The 15,725-nt window shown below is 41.1% G+C and overlaps 2 protein-coding genes across 2 annotated transcripts; both read left to right on the top strand.

The window, feature by feature from the left end:
- The first annotated feature begins 1,585 nt into the window (after window positions 1-1,585).
- Window positions 1,586-10,636, top strand: LOC106140386 (synaptic vesicular amine transporter). The gene is made up of 11 exons (XM_060951736.1): window positions 1,586-1,673; window positions 2,067-2,186; window positions 4,171-4,323; window positions 4,648-4,830; window positions 5,622-5,720; window positions 6,445-6,485; window positions 7,128-7,304; window positions 8,279-8,440; window positions 9,227-9,380; window positions 10,118-10,248; window positions 10,553-10,636. The coding sequence occupies exons 1-11, from the start codon at window positions 1,586-1,588 to the stop codon at window positions 10,634-10,636; spliced, it is 1,392 nt and encodes a 463-aa protein (XP_060807719.1).
- An 891-nt stretch (window positions 10,637-11,527) lies between these two features.
- On the top strand, window positions 11,528-15,117 carry LOC106140387 (ciliary microtubule associated protein 1B-like). Its single transcript, XM_060951881.1, has 5 exons — window positions 11,528-11,624; window positions 11,825-12,026; window positions 12,321-12,599; window positions 14,037-14,139; window positions 14,975-15,117. The coding sequence occupies exons 1-5, from the start codon at window positions 11,606-11,608 to the stop codon at window positions 15,059-15,061; spliced, it is 690 nt and encodes a 229-aa protein (XP_060807864.1). The 5' UTR covers window positions 11,528-11,605; the 3' UTR covers window positions 15,062-15,117.
- The last annotated feature ends 608 nt before the right edge of the window (window positions 15,118-15,725 follow it).

Below are 15,725 nucleotides of genomic sequence, written 5' to 3'. Positions count from 1 at the left end.
AACATTAATGTTGTCTTAATTGAAACTAATTGATCGTCTAGTGGAAAATATTCACAAATGTGAGGTGTTAAAACCTTAGAAAAAGATTATTCCTATTTTTTCCTCCGTGCTGTCGTAAAAGACGACGGACAAATAATCTGGAAATAAACTCCTGAATTGAAAAATTTCAAAATGAAAAAAAATATCTTTATCATTATTAAACGCACAATAGAGTTTTGTTTTTAGATTCTTTTTCCTTTTTAAGGGTTCGATTTATCGTACATACATACATATGATCCCGTCTATATCCCTTGCGGGGTAGACAGAGCCAACAGTCTTGAAAATACTGATTCTATCATTAAGCCAAACAGCTGAATCTGGCCTACGCTCAGCTTTTTTACTTAATGATAGAATTGAGATTCAAATAGTGATGGTTGCTAGCCCATCGCCTAAAAGAAGAATCCCAAGTTCATACGTTTATCCCTAAGTCGCCTTTTACGACATCCATGGGAAAGAGATGAAGAGGTCCTGTTCTTTTTTATATTGGTGCCGGGTACCACACGGCACATTAATATTAATCAAAATGGTTTAAAAAATTCTACCATTAAGCCAAATAGCTGAACGTGGCCATTCAGTCCTTTAAAGACTGTTGGCTCTGTCTACCCCGCAAGGGATATTGACGTGACCAATTGACCATGTGTATGTATATATGTATGCTGAACGTGGCCTATCAGTCTTGGCCTTAATTTAAAAAATAGAATAATAAAAAATCACTTCAATTTGTCAACGCTGTGAGCGTAAAATTGCGTTAGGGCGTCCGCACGCGCTACTGCGCGCTGATTGAAAACCGTTTATCGCCTTATCAGGGAACCGCAGCTGAGTCCTGCCGACTGCGCCCGTTTGCGGTTCACCATCAGTTAGGACCTGCTCTTCTTAGGGTACAGTTCCTATGTGTCACTTGAAAAATATAACCTTTTTTTGTCGATCAAGTTGCGCGACTTAGAGAAATAAATCCTATAATTACTGTTAGAGTGTGATCGATCAAAGATTTTGTGTGTTATACTGCTTTTACCTTTGAATCGTAAAAAAGTTGGCGCGAATTATTACTAAGCGAAATTTACTTTTTCCATTATAGATATTTTGGTTATATCTAAAAGTTGATTTTTTCGAAAAATCTCCTTGAATTTTAGCTATTGACTAACGTGGATATTGATTTTGGTTTACACTGATTCTTGTGTTAATTTCAGTGTTTTACCAGTACTTTACGTAAAAACTCATCAGTATTGATATAACTGTATATAATTATACACTCTTTAATTCAATATCTCAGATCTCATTATTTACCATCATTGAAATTATTTTTTAATTCCTGTATTAAGCTGATTGAGGCATATTTCAGTACCGGAGGGCTGGAAATTATCTAGCTCAGAGAATCAGCCGTTAGCAATTAGCTGCCAGCCTTCTGGGCTTTCTTCCACTGCAGGTTGATGCTGTGTAGGGACTTTGCAATTTATAAATTTATTTTAAGTTTGTAATCATTCCTATAAAGTACATATATACCTAATAATAAATAAATCAAATTGTCGGAACCACGGTTGCCGTGAAAATGGGCAGTGATTCTAGTAACGGCGCGCTTGCGTTCGCCCTTATATATTTTACGTTCTTTTTAGACAACGTACTTCTTACTGTACTAGGTAAGTTAGTATCCTTATCAGCCGACAATAACAGGAGGTTTTCTATAATATACATACTTTCTATACTTTTCCACTAAACTATTCTATATACTTTTCATTCGCCGCGAACTATGACCTCATGAACACTTTTATTTTTTACGAAATTGTAAATATATTACATCAAAAAAACTTGATCGATTTAAATGCCTTATGATAAAAGCTGAATAAACAAATCCTACTTACCTACATTACAAATTTCATCAAAATCAGATTTGTTAATTCGAAAAAATATTAGGTATACTTGCTCCAAGTTTATTCAAAGACCTCACTCGCTTCGCTCAAAAAGGTTTTACAAAAACCAAGATTATGCCAAAAAAAATTAAAATTAGCGGATATCCGTAATCGTTCCCTCAGTGCCGATAATCCCGGACTGGGTCCGCGGGGAATCCCTGGAGCTGTGGACCAAGCACCAGGCGCCTCTCGCCGTCCTCCTGAACAGCACCGTGCACCAGAGACGAGATGAGGATACATCGGGTAAGTTGCCAATTCTTCCCGTTCTGTACATACATACATATGGTCACGTCTATATCCCTTGCGGGATAGACAGAGCTAACAGTCTTGAAAAGACTGAATGGCCACGCTCAGCTATTTGGCTTAATGATAGAATTGAGATTCAAATAGTGACAGGTTGCTAGCCCATCGCCTAACAAAGAATCCCAAGTGTGTAAGCCTATCCCTTAGTCGCCTTTTACGACATTCATGGGAAAGAGATGGAGTGGTCCTATTCTTTTTGTATTGGTGCCGGGAACCACACGGCACCGTTCTGTAATTATATTAATTACTGGCGACCCGCCAACCACGGCTTCTGTGGTACATGCATAGCCTGTAAGATCTGCAGATAATATCCCTTTTAACTTATAGGTAAAATAAATTAAGGACGTCCTGGTAAAGGGTCAGGTCAAGAGTACCCGAAACCGCCGAGTTTGCATTAAGAGAGTTATGAATGTGGATGAAGCGAAGGAAGTATGCTGAGATCGTGGCAAGTAGAAAGATGTAGTCTCTACCTACCCCTCCGGGAAAGAGGCGTGATTTTATGTATGTATGTACATACATACATACATACATATGGTCACGTCTATATCCCTTGCGGGGTAGACAGAGCCAACAGTCTTGAAAAGACTGAATGGCCACGTTCAGCTATTTGGCTTAATGATAGAACCGAGATTCAAATAGTGACAGGTTGCTAGCCCATCGCCTAAAAGAGGAATCCTAAGTTTATAAGCCTATCCCTTAGTCGCCTTTTACGACATCCATGGGAAAGAGATGGAGTGGTCCTATGTATGTAAAATAAAAGTTTTATTATTTCAAGTTAAACTGTCTTTTGTTTTTGGAATGACGTTTCTTTTAAGAGGATTTCCTAAATCAGTGAGGGAGCGAAAAATTTAACAGGAGCGTCGGTTTTGAAGAGCGTCTGTTCTGTTCCTTGAACATACATACATACATATAATCAGATAATCACGTCTATATCCCTTGCGGGGTAGACAGAGCCGACAGTCTTGTAAAGACTAATAAATAGGCCACATTCAGCTTGGCTGTTTGGCTTTAAGATGGAATTCCTTGAAGCGGACGCTATATAGAGTAAGAGGGGTTAAGTGCTAAGATTGTTTGTAGCTTATAGCTATAACTTAAATTTATTTTATTGCAATACAAAATGACCTAAAAATGTGCCTACATAGGCATTTTCTGAATAAAATATTGATTTTGATATTATATTCTATTCTATCGATTTCTATCAAACCACGGCACCATTAACACACAGAAATCTAAATAATAAGACAATAAAGATTTGTACTAAACTAATTTCGACAGAGATTACAATTAAATCAAATTAAAACTAAAACTACTTAGAAAAAGAAAAGAAAGAAAAAAGATGACTACAAACTAAAATTTAATTCACAAATTGTACAGTCCCTGCATAGCATCAACATGCGGGAGTGTGCCCAGAAGGCTGGCGGCATTGCCAGGAATCCCACTTCCGATATAATTACAGTAGGAGGCTCCCAAGCTATCGTCGGACTAGTCCTCGGCGCCAAAGCGGCTGCTCAACTGGTGACGGCGCCGCTGGCCGGCGCTGTCAATATTGATTCTGATATTATATCATTTTCTATCTAACCACAGCACCATTAACTCACAGAAATCTAATTAATAAAGCAATCAGATTTCTACAAATTTTGGCGGCCTCTGTGGCGCAGCGGCAGTACGCTTGTCTGTGAGACCGGAGGTCCCGGGTTCGAATCCCGGCCAGGGCATGATGAGAAAAGAACTTTTTCTGATTGGCCTGGGTCTTGGATGTTTATCTATATAAGTATTTCTTATAAAATATAGTATCGTTGAGTTAGTATCTCGTAACACAAGTTTCGAACTTACTTCGAGGCTAACTCAATCAGTGTAATTTGTCCCTAAAAAAAAAAAAATTATATATTCATCCCTTCTTCTTCTTCTTCTAATATAATTACAGTAGGAGGATCCCAAGCTATCGTCGGTCTGGTCCTCGGCGCCAAAGCGGCTGCTCAACTAATGACGGCGCCGCTGGCCGGCGCTGCGGTCTGCAAGCACGGGCCTGCCAGGGTGCTGGAGCTGGCTACCGCTGCGTTGGCTGCTGCCGCCACGGGTAACTTCCTTCTACCCTGGAGGCTTCAGAACCTACTGAAGATTTGAATCTTCAGTAGGTTCTGAAGCCCTTGAGAACATAAGCAAGATATCCGTTCTGTAAAAGTTCCATCGACTTTTCTTAACTTCAGTTTGTTCTGAAAATCTCTAACTCATCGCCTAAAAGAAGAATCCCAAATTTATAAACCTATCCCTTAGTTGGCTTTTATGACATCCTCAATTTCTTACTCAACTGTAGATATTTGTTGAATAAAAAGGTAAGACGGTTGTATAAGTACACCTACGTGGCCACAATTTGAATCTACAGATTACATTGAATTTCCAGTTTTCATGCTGTGCAGCGGCCGCACCGGCGTGTCGGGCGTGTGGTGCGCGTGCGCAGGTCGCGCGACGCACGGCGCGGCGGCGGCCATGGCGGGCGTCGCCGGCCTTGCGCTCGCGGCGGCCGCCGTGCCCTCCGAGCAGAGGGATAAAGCTATTGGTGCTCTACTCGGTGCTGTCGCTCTGGGTAACATTATCAGTCTACATACAATCTATAATCACGTCTATATCCCTTGCGGGGTTGACAGAGACAACCTCTTTCCACTTGCCACGACCTCTGCATACTTCCTTCGCTTCATCCACATTCATAACTTTCTTCATGCAAGTTCGGCGGTTTCGGGTACTTTTGACCTGACTCTTTACATCACGTCTATATCCCTTGCGGGGGGACAGAGCCAACAGTCTTGTAAAGACTGATAGGCCACGTTCAGCATACATACATACATACACATGGTCACGTCTATATCCCTTGCGGGGTAGACAGAGCCAACAGTTTTGTGAAGACTGATAGGCCACGTTCAGCAAACATACATACATACACATGGTCACGTCTATATCCCTTGCGGGGTAGACAGAGCCAACAGTCTTGTAAAGACTGATAGGCCACGTTCAGCTGTTTGGCTTTAAGATAGAATTGAGATTCAAATTGTAACAGGTTGCTAGCCCATCGCCTGAAAGAAGAATCCCAAGTTTACCCCACACACAATGTAATCTCTCTATGAGTCTGGTTACTTGAATAAATAATTTTTCATTTATTCATTATAAGCCGGGTAGGCTTAGTCGCCTTTTATGACATCCATGGGAGAGAGATGGAGTGGTCCTAATCTTACACAGACAAGCGTACTACCGCTGACACAGAGACTGAAGTTCTTTATGGTGATAGACCCTGCAGAGGAAGAACAAACTTCGGCAAAAAGAGGGTGCACTTGTCATTATTATCATCTCTTTGTTTTGGATTACCTGGTCCACTATTTCCAGGAGTGCTGGTGGGCTACCCCTTCGGTGGAGCATCATACGCCCTGTGGAGCCCCGGCGCTCCATTTCTTCTCATCTCGATCGCATTATTGGCAAATTTAGGTAGGTAAATATACGGGTTACCCGCTTCGCCTACTAAAAAAATATATCACAATACATATATACATATATTATCATGTCTGTATCCCTTGCGGGGTTGACAGAGCCAACACTCTTGAAAAAAACTGACAGGCCACATTCAGCTCTTTGGCTCAATGATAGAATTGAGTTTCAAATAGTGATAGGTTGCTAGCCCAGCGCTTAAAAGAATCCCAAGTTTACAAGCCCACACACAATGTTATCTCTAATGCCATATCATGGCTATTGCTCAGATCTTAACTAATATTATATAAATATATATTAAGTACATAAGTTTATTTATTTGTTTGTCTGTCACCTCTTCACGGGCTATCTGCTGAATTAATCTTCTTGAAATATCCCCGATATAGGTATGATTAAGTGTCTGAAGAAGGACATTGGGTACCTTTAATCCCAGTCAAAACTATAGTTCCCGTGGAGTTAAAAAAACCTGTATTCTTTTGTAGGTGACGCTAATTTGTCGCTTTTTGCCGCTGGCGTTTAATTTGTTGCTTTTTGTAGATGGCGTTTAATTTGTTGCTTTTTGCAGCTAGCGTTATATTCGTCGCGTTTTATAGATGGCGCTAAATTCACGCGGGTAAAGCTGGGGGTATATGCTAGTATATAACTAATTTGATTACTCGATAGTCTACAAAGTTGTTATTTATGTTAAATTTGTATCTATTGAATTGATTAAATTATGTTTCAGTTATGCAAATCATGTTCCTGGATAAGGAGAAATTCAATCAGGTATTTAGAGAATGCTCTGTTTCTAACTCTGTCATATAATCAATGCTTGCCTTTCCCTCCATGTTTTTTCCATCGGTGGCGTAAAAGGCGACTAAAGGAAAAGCTAATGACATTGGGATTCTTCTTGTAGCTGATGGGCTAACAACCTGTTGCAACTATTTGAATCACAATTAAATCTTTAGACGAACAGCTTAACGTGGCCTTCCAGTTTTATCAAGAATGTAGGCTCTGTCTACCTCGTAAGGGATATGGACGTGATATATACATACATACATACATACATACATATGGTTACGTCTATATCCCTTGCGGGGTAGACAGAGCCAACAGCCTTGAAAAGACTGAATGGCCACGTTCAGTAGAATTGAGATTTAAATAGTGACAGGTTGCTAGCCCATCGCCTTAAAAAGAATCCCAAGTTTGTAAGCCTATCCCTTAGTCGCCTTTTACGACATCTATGGGAAAGAGATGGAGTGGTCCTATTCTTTTTTGTATTGGTGCCGGGAACCACACGGCACGTGATATATGAATGACTATTTAAGTATGTGTGTAGGCAAAACCAACAGAATTACCAGGTCGTTCAAAAAGCTTTACATCAGATCTAATGTAAGGATATGTAATTTATATGATTTCTTCTTTCAGCTGACACCACTGACTCCAGAAACATCAGGAGTGTGCGGTTCTGCTCTCAGCATGATCCAAGTGTCGAGGAAGGAGTCGGTAGCGGCGTGCGTGGGCGCAGTCTTACTTACCACCAGCGTGATGGCTTCCCTGGAGCCCTGTCTGCCTTTGTGGATCATGCATGTGTTTCACCCTCAGGTTCTCTCATCAATATGATGACGGCCTCTGTGGCGCAGCGGTAGTAAGCTTGTCTGTAACACCGTAGGTCCCGGGTTCGAATTCCGGCCAGGGCATGATGAGAAAAGAACTTTTTCTGATTGTCCTGGGTCTTGGATGTTTATCTATATAAGTATAAGTATTTATTATAAAATATAGCATCGTTGAGTTAGTATCTCGTAACACAAGTCTCGAACTTACTTCGAGGCTAACTCAATCAGTGTAATTTGTCCCGTATATATTTATATTTATTAATATACCTTCTGAGGTCAGAGACAACAGTCTCGAGAAGACTGAATATGTTTCATTACCAGGTTAACTAGACTTTTTCCTAGTTTGTTCGCTCATACAAGAAAGACCACTACCAATAACCCTGGGCTGTATGGAAGTCGCTAAATAGGTTATGTGCGGAGAACAAAAAGCATTGTGCTTTCTTTAGCAAAGAACAGTCTGCTTCAGTCACTACAGACAGAGTGACTATGGTTACGTGCAGTTGCTGGATCTTTTGTCCCAGCGATCATTCCTTGCAAGGGGTAAATGTTACATTAATACAAGTCTTTATTTGTTTCCATACTTACATATAGGCTTACATATAGGCTACTTATTATCCCGAAACTTCCGCGGGATTGATTCCACGCGGACGAAGTCGCGGGCGGCCTCTAGTACCTACATACACAAAATCACGCCTCTCTCCCGGAGGGGTAGGCAGAGACTACTTCTTTCCACTTGCCACGATCTCTGCATACTTCTATCGCTTCATCTACATTCTAGCTATATAACTCTCTTCATGCAAGCTCGGCGGTTTCGGGTACTTTTGACCTGACCCTTTGCCAGGACGTCCTTAATTTGATCAAGATACGTTCGTCTAGGCTTTCCCACTCCGACCTTTCCCTCCACACTCTCCTTGTATATCTGCTTAGTCAACCTGCTTTCATTCATCCTCTATTTGTTTCCAGCGTTGGCAAACCGGAGCCGTATTCATCCCCGACAGCCTGGGCTACTTGCTGGCTGCGAGTGGACTCGGCGGGGTGGCCAGGAAACTGGGCGCTGAAAGGGTGGCCTTGGCTGGGCAGATCGCTGTTGGAGTGGCAGCTTTGGCTGTACCTCATGCTACTTCTGTTAGTTCTTGTAACGTTAATATTGGTGAAGCGGTCCAAAAGATCTTTCTGTAAAAGAAACTCCTTGAATACGTCCTTCAACACCTTATGACTTACCCAATGGAATAGAACAGAACAGAATAGAATAGATTTATTATCAGAATTGGATACAAGGTATCACTTATTTACGTCAACATAATTTAAGTCTTATTATACTGCCATTTCCGAAGCGCATGTGAACAAACTACACTGCAGCAATGAAGCAGACACTGCTTTTCTCACAACCTTCTTCATATCTTCCTGTTTACAGACTGTCTCTAGATTTTACTTGGTTAGTCCAGCGCATAGATGATAGGCAGCGCTGTCCAGTCCCTGCAGTCAAGGGAATCAGAAAATAGGGATGATGACATTTATATACTCTCCTCAGGTGTTAGGCAGGTGTTGAAGATGCTTCCCGGCACCAGTACAAAAAAGAATTGGACCACACCATCTCTTTCCCATGGATGTCGCAAAAGGCGACTAAGGGATAGGCTTACAAACTTGGGATTCCTTATTTAGGCAATAGGCTACCAACCTGTCACTATTTGAATCTCAATTCTATCATTAAGCTGAGCGTGGCCTATCAGTCTTTTCGAGACTTTTGGCTCTACCCCACGAGGGATATAGACGTGACCATATGTATGTAGTCTACTTTAATTTCGACATCACCGCAACGGCTTCGATGGTCCAGTGGTTAGCGCGTGAGACTGTGAAGTTGGCGGTTCAAGTTCGAGTCCCAACAAAAACAGGATATTATTTTTTTATTAGGTGTCAGGGCTGGCGCTGCCGCACTGCGTGCTGGGCGGCGGGCTGGGCGCGGCGGACGCGGCGCTGGTGCCCGCGCTGCTGGCGCGCCACACGCGCCGCGTGCCGCACCTCGCTGCGCTGCTGCAGGCCGCTTCCAGTTTGGCTTACGCTCTTGGTAAAAAAAAATGTATTCTTTATTATAGGATACTTCATATCTCTTAATAATTGTCAAAACATTTGGTTTCACAACGTTGGTTGACGTCAAATAAATTAATTAAAACTAAGTTTACTGCCGCTTTAGTGCAAAAGAAGTGGTAACAAACTGCACTGCAGCATTTTCTTCAACAACGTCAACTTCACAATTATCCAAACTTAGAATAGAATGTGGACGAGAGAATACATTGTTCAGATTTATATGAGATTTTAATATTAAAAATATATATATTTATTTAGTTTAATTTTAATATACTTATTTATATATATATATATATATAGAGTAGATATGACTTTGTACTGTCTTGCCTGTTGGTAATTAAGCAATTAATGGGAAACTGAGGATGTTTAGTTGAGAGAAAGTGGGACAAAAGAGAAGCTGAGAACAAGGATGAAAGACGGGCAGTTAATTCCACATTTCTTCATAGGCGTCTATGAATATGTCGTTCCATATAGTGCGCGCTCGGTCCAATTCTTCTATATTTTTTTATTGAAATTTGAATCTCAATTCTATCCTTAAGCCTCTCAGCTGAATGTGGCCTATCAGTCTTTCAGGATTGCTGAATCTGTCTACCCCGCAAGGGACACAGACGTGATCATATAAAATAAAAAATAAACTTAAAAAAATTGTTAATAAAAGTCCGCATTTTAGTTGTACCACCCTATATTTTGATTCCTAATTATATTTCTACCATCCAGGTCCAATAGTAGGCGGTCTGCTATCCTGGTGCGTGGGGTTCGAGACCGCACTCCGGACCCTGGGTATTCTCAACTTGCTGTACGCTGGCTATCTGTACAGCGCCCTGACTGAACATCCGCTGTCTGAGCAGGTCAGTATTTAGATACATAGTTTAAATAAATAAACTCTTTATTGCAACAAAAATAGGCGACAGGTGGTTAACCCCTGACCTATTTGAATCTCAGTTCCATTATTTAGGCATATTTCTAGTCTTCTAGGCTTATAAACTTGGGATTCTCTTTTAGGCAATGGGCTAGCAACCTGTCACTATCTGAATCTCAATTCTATCAAACCAAACAGCTGAACGGGGCAAGTATTTCAAGACTGCTGGCTCTGTCTACCCCGCAAGGGATATAGACGTGAATATGAACCTTTGTATGTTTATCACATTTCAGTGGGGCGCCAGCACTCCTGAAGAGGACCCTGAGAGCGAAGAAGGAACTCCGCTAAGACCACAATTATACACGCCCTTGAATTAAGCAGAATTAGAAATTGTCTTAATTAAATAATCTTTTATCTGTCCAAATTAGTTTTATTCCGTTACGTTTTTATTTATCCTTAATGAATCATGCTGGCTTTTCACTATTTATGTAGCAATGGACCCGGTAGCATTTAACGTTATCTCACAAAAAATGACGTAATTAGGTACCGCCACCTACAAAATAATACAGATTTTTCGCGAATCCCACGGGAACTATAGCTTTAACCACTATGATGTCTTTCTCAAGTCTCTTTATCCTACTACTATTATAAAGGCGAAAGTTTGTATGGATGTATGGATGTTTGTTACTCTTTCACGCAAAAACTACTGAACCGATTACCATGAAATTTGGTATGTAGGTAGCTGAAGACCCAGAATAACACATAGGCTACTTTTTATCCCAGAGTTCCCGCGGGATTGATAGGGTTTCCATGCGGACGAAGTCGCGGGCGGCCTCTAGTTACATATATACGTGACAATTCAAGAAGATTAATTCAGTAGATAATCCGTGAAGTTAATTAAGTACTAAGTTTATTTGTTTTTGTTACCTCAACAAACAAACAAATAAACTTACTATCACATAATATTATTTAGGATAACTGATAGATTGTAATTTTTTCCTAACTTTAATGGGGTGGCATCGGCTTCAGAAATTGCTGTAGGTAGTTAAGTTAATTTTCAATTATTTTTAAGCATTTTAGTGTTTCTTGAAGTCGGTTATATGTTTGAAAATGTCACCTATGTAACTGCAAAAATGTAGTCTCTGCCTACCCCTCGAGCAAAGAAACGTGATTATAAGTAGAACCTCTTTTTTAACTAATAAATATTCTTGACAACACGCCAATTTATCATTTGTTTTCAAAATTATGACATAACCCAGCGTGGCCGACGATACTGTCAAAATTAGCCGTAAATTATTAAATGTGATTAAAATTTCAGTGTTTTTCATCATCAGAAACAATTCAGTATGTCTAAGAAACCTTTGGGTAAGTAACAGTAGATAAATATCTAAACCACCGAAAAAAAACTTCGTGCTAAAAATTAAACCCGCAAATTTCTACGTGGTTTGTTCCCCGGGAAATTACCAAAAATGCTCTCTAAGTGAGCTCGTAGGTACACCCTTTAAGAGGGCACGCAACTACGTCTGTATATGTAATGGCTAAACGTTTGTATGTACCTCCCCCAGGACCCGGGCCAGGGGCCTACAGGCTCCCCACCACAGTGGGCTTCAACCTCCACGACCCTTCCCGGTACAGGAACCCCATGTACTCGTTCGGGACCAATGCCGGCATGCGGGTGAAGCAACTCGGCCCGGGCCCCGCTTACAGGATAGACAGAGTCACCCGGGACGGCGTGGTGTCTTCGCCCGCTTGGAGCTTTGGTGCCAGGTAGCTGATGATTCAATTGTCTGAAGGTTCTCACTAGTTCTACATTCATTCATGTTTTTTTTAATGTAGACAATGTGTAGTCCATGATTAAGATTTAAGAGATCTATATTTGTATTGAGGCAAAACGCGCGCCGGTCCCCAAGGGGCACGAGATCGGGATAAATACTAATCTAATTATAACTACTACCGCTTCCAAAGCGCATGTGTAGAAGAAGCGGCGGAACAAACTACACTGTAGCATTTTTATCGGATAGTTACAATGACGACTCATTCTTAAATCCAAACTTTCCACAGGTTCGCCCCACGCGCGCTGCTCCGCACGCCCGGACCCGGGGCGCACGCTCCCGAGCGCTGCCCGCCGATGCGGGAGCCCCGGGCGCCGATATACTCCATGGGGGCGCGCCTCGGGTTCATGCTGAAGAAGGCGGGGCCCGCGCCGAACGCGTACGCCCTGAGATTGGGCCCCGGGTCCCCTGCGTATACGATGGGAGCGAGGGTGGGGTTCAACTCGAAGCCTAAGTCGCCAGGGCCAGCAGTTTATTTCCAGCATAATACGGACGTTTATAAGACCAAGTATGTTTTTCTCATACATACATACATACATACATAAATAAAATCACGCCTCTTTAGGTTATGTGCGGAGAATAGAAAGCATTGTGTTTTCTGTAGCAAAGAAAGCATTGTGCTTTCTTTAGCAAAGAAAGCATTGTGCTTTCTTTAGCAAAGAAAGCATTGTGCTTTCTTTAGCAAAGAAAGCACAATGCTTTCTTTTTTTTCAGTCACTACAGACAGAGTGACTATGGTTACGTGCAGTTGCTGGATCTTTTGTCCCAGCGATCATTCCTTGTAAGGGGAAAATGTTACATTAATACAAGTTTTTATTTATTTCCATATTTACATACATACATAAAATCACGCCTCTCTCCCGGAGGGGTAGGCAGAGACAACCTCTTTCCACTTGCCACGATCCCTTCTACTTATACTTATACTTCCTTCGCTTCATCCACATTTGTAACTCTCTTCATGCAAGCTCGGCGGTTTCGGGTACTTTTGACCTGACCCTTTACCAGGACGTCCTTAATTTGATCAAGATACGTCTATGTGTTCATTTCCCTAGCTCTGTAGTATTAACATCTTATTAATATTGAAGTTTATGCTCTTATGATGAGGGGAAACGTGAACATTCAAGCAATTTGATGGATTACATTAACTAATCTACTCAGGTCAAGCGGTAGTAGGACTATAGTCTTTTTTCTTTCAAATGCGCTAAATTCATGTAATTTCCCAAACTTGGATCGTCATTATGGGCAGACCTTTGAAGGCAGGAGTTTAAAAATGAAAATCATTATCACTTAATAACAACTCCACATTCACCATCGCGGAAGTATTTTCATTCTTCAGGAGAGAAGTTGGAGATAAAGCCGGAACATTTTTTTTATCGCGCAAAAGGACTTATATTATAAAGCTGAAGAGTTTGTTTGTTTGAACGCGCTAATCTCAGGAACTACTGGTTCAAATTGAAAAATTCTTTTTGTGTTGAATAGACCGTTTATCGAGGAAGGCTTTAGGTTATTATAATATCACGCTCCAACTATTAGGAGCCAAGATATAATGAAAAATGTGAAAAAAAAACGGGGAAAATTATTCACACTTGAGGGCTTCAATGATGACCAAAATAACTATTCCACGCGGACGAAGTCGAGGGCACAGCTAGTATATTGTAGCGGGAGCAATGATTCGGCTCGACCGCCACTAAAGGGAAGATCTTCCGCCAGGCTAGGTGTTATGCCTGGGGAACCGCGGCTCCGACGATGTTGTGTCGGAGGTTGTATATATAGCTCCAATCCGTGAAATCTTTGAAATCGCGTCTTAGATTCTTCGCTGCTATTGGTCGAGCGCGTCAATTTCTTCGCGATGATTGACAGTAGTTGTTTGATTGGATGTTGTGGCGAGTGGCGTAGAGATGTCGCCACAATATCGTAAAGATCTGAACACCACAAAATGTTGCAGGATGCCACAATACTCGCTGGGAGCGCGGCTGGACGGCGCCGGCAAACCTACAAAGTCGCCGGGGCCGGCCACGTATCCCCCCAACTTGTATAACACGAAGAAGGTGAGACTGAATTATATTTACGTGCATACATACTTACTTACTTATAATCACGTCTATATCCCTTGCGGGGTAGACAGAGCCAACAGTGTTGTAAAGACTGATAGGCCTCGTTCAGCATGCATACATACATACACATGGTCACGTCTATATGCCTTGCGGGGTAGACAGAGCCAACAGTCTTGTAAAGACTGATAGGCCACGTTCAGCATGCATACATACATACATAAAATCACGCCTCTTTCCCGGAGCGGTAGGCAGAGACTACCTCTTTCCACTTGCCACGATCTGTGCATATTTCCTTCGCTTCATCCACATTCGTAACTCTCTTCATGCAAGCTCGGCGGTTTCGGGTACTTTTAACATACATACTTACTTACTTATAATCACGTCTATATCCCTTGCGGGGTAGACAGAGCCAACAGTCTTGTAAAGACTGATAGGCCACGTTCAGCATGCATACAATAACATTTTTTTTGTATTGGCGCCGTGTGGTTCCCGTTTCACCAATACAAAAAAGAATAGGACCACTCCATCTCTGGATGTCGTTAAAGGCGACTAAGGGATAGGCTTACAAACTGGGCTAGCAACCTGTCACTATTTGGATCTCAATTCTATCATTAAGCCAAATAGCTGAACGTGGCCGATCAGTCTTTTTAAGACTGTTGGCTCTGTCTACCCCACAAGGGATATAGACGTGACCATATGTATGTATGTATGTGAAAAAAAAGGGGGAAAATTATTCACCCTTGAGGGCTTCAATGATGCCCAAAATAACTATTCCACGCGGACGGAGTCGCGGGCACAGCTAGTTATTAATATAAAAACTTTTTCACAGAACCCCTACGCCTACTCGTTCGGCACCAAGCACGGTGACTACGCACCTCCAATGATCATCAAAGAAGACACCATGGACTGTCTGTGAACTGTTTGACCTCCAACTGTAATGTCGTCCATAAAACTCTAACATACCCATATTAAAGATCACATCATACCCATATTAAAGATCATTAATAAGCAACAATTCCATGGAGAAAATGCTGTTTTGCAACCAAAGAATCAAATTTAGTACGCTCGTTCGATTTTTAAAAAAGAATGATTTGATCTCATTCCAAAATCGATAAAAACGAGTGAGATAATAAGCTAAGCGCGCAAATTTGAGACAAAGGTTTTTCATTGCGCTTCAAAAAATATTTCAAATTAATCAGAAACAGTAGGGGAAAGTGGTTACCCTTCGTACACTTTTTAGATTATTTTTTTTTACTTTATGATTAATTGCCGAATTTATATAGTTTATGTTCCTAAGTATAACAAATATATTGTAGTTTGTTATAAAAAAGTTCGAAACTTTTATGTCAAAAGGTTAAAGGGTTATAGTGATTTTTTTATGATAAGATATTTGTACGAATGTACCCCACGTACGGGGTACGTTCGTACAGTAGGCGGGGTACTTTCGTACAGCATGGGGTAGATTCATAAAGGAAATTAAAATGCCAATTAAAGTCGTTAAATTTTTATTATTTATTATAAAAATATTTATTTATCAAAGAACTAACTTAATAACTTGTGACTTGACTCATAGTCGATAA

The sequence above is a fragment of the Amyelois transitella genome, chromosome 26 (genome assembly GCF_032362555.1).
Source record: "Amyelois transitella isolate CPQ chromosome 26, ilAmyTran1.1, whole genome shotgun sequence".
Taxonomy (NCBI): domain Eukaryota; kingdom Metazoa; phylum Arthropoda; class Insecta; order Lepidoptera; family Pyralidae; genus Amyelois; species Amyelois transitella.
This window is presented reverse-complemented; position numbering and strand designations above follow the sequence as displayed.

Excerpts from the sequence above, each read along its gene's own strand:
- LOC106140387 (XM_060951881.1), top strand. Across the intron at positions 12,027-12,320 it reads GCTTGGAGCTTTGGTGCCAG|GTTCGCCCCACGCGCGCTGC; the intron begins GTAGCTGATGAT and ends AACTTTCCACAG. Across the intron at positions 14,140-14,974 it reads ACTTGTATAACACGAAGAAG|AACCCCTACGCCTACTCGTT; the intron begins GTGAGACTGAAT and ends ACTTTTTCACAG.
- LOC106140386 (XM_060951736.1), top strand. The coding sequence starts at position 1,586 with ATGGGCAGTGATTCTAGTAACGGCGCGCTTGCGTTCGCCCTTATATAT. Across the intron at positions 1,674-2,066 it reads CGTACTTCTTACTGTACTAG|TGCCGATAATCCCGGACTGG; the intron begins GTAAGTTAGTAT and ends TCGTTCCCTCAG. Across the intron at positions 8,441-9,226 it reads CTGTACCTCATGCTACTTCT|GTGTCAGGGCTGGCGCTGCC; the intron begins GTTAGTTCTTGT and ends TTTTTTTATTAG.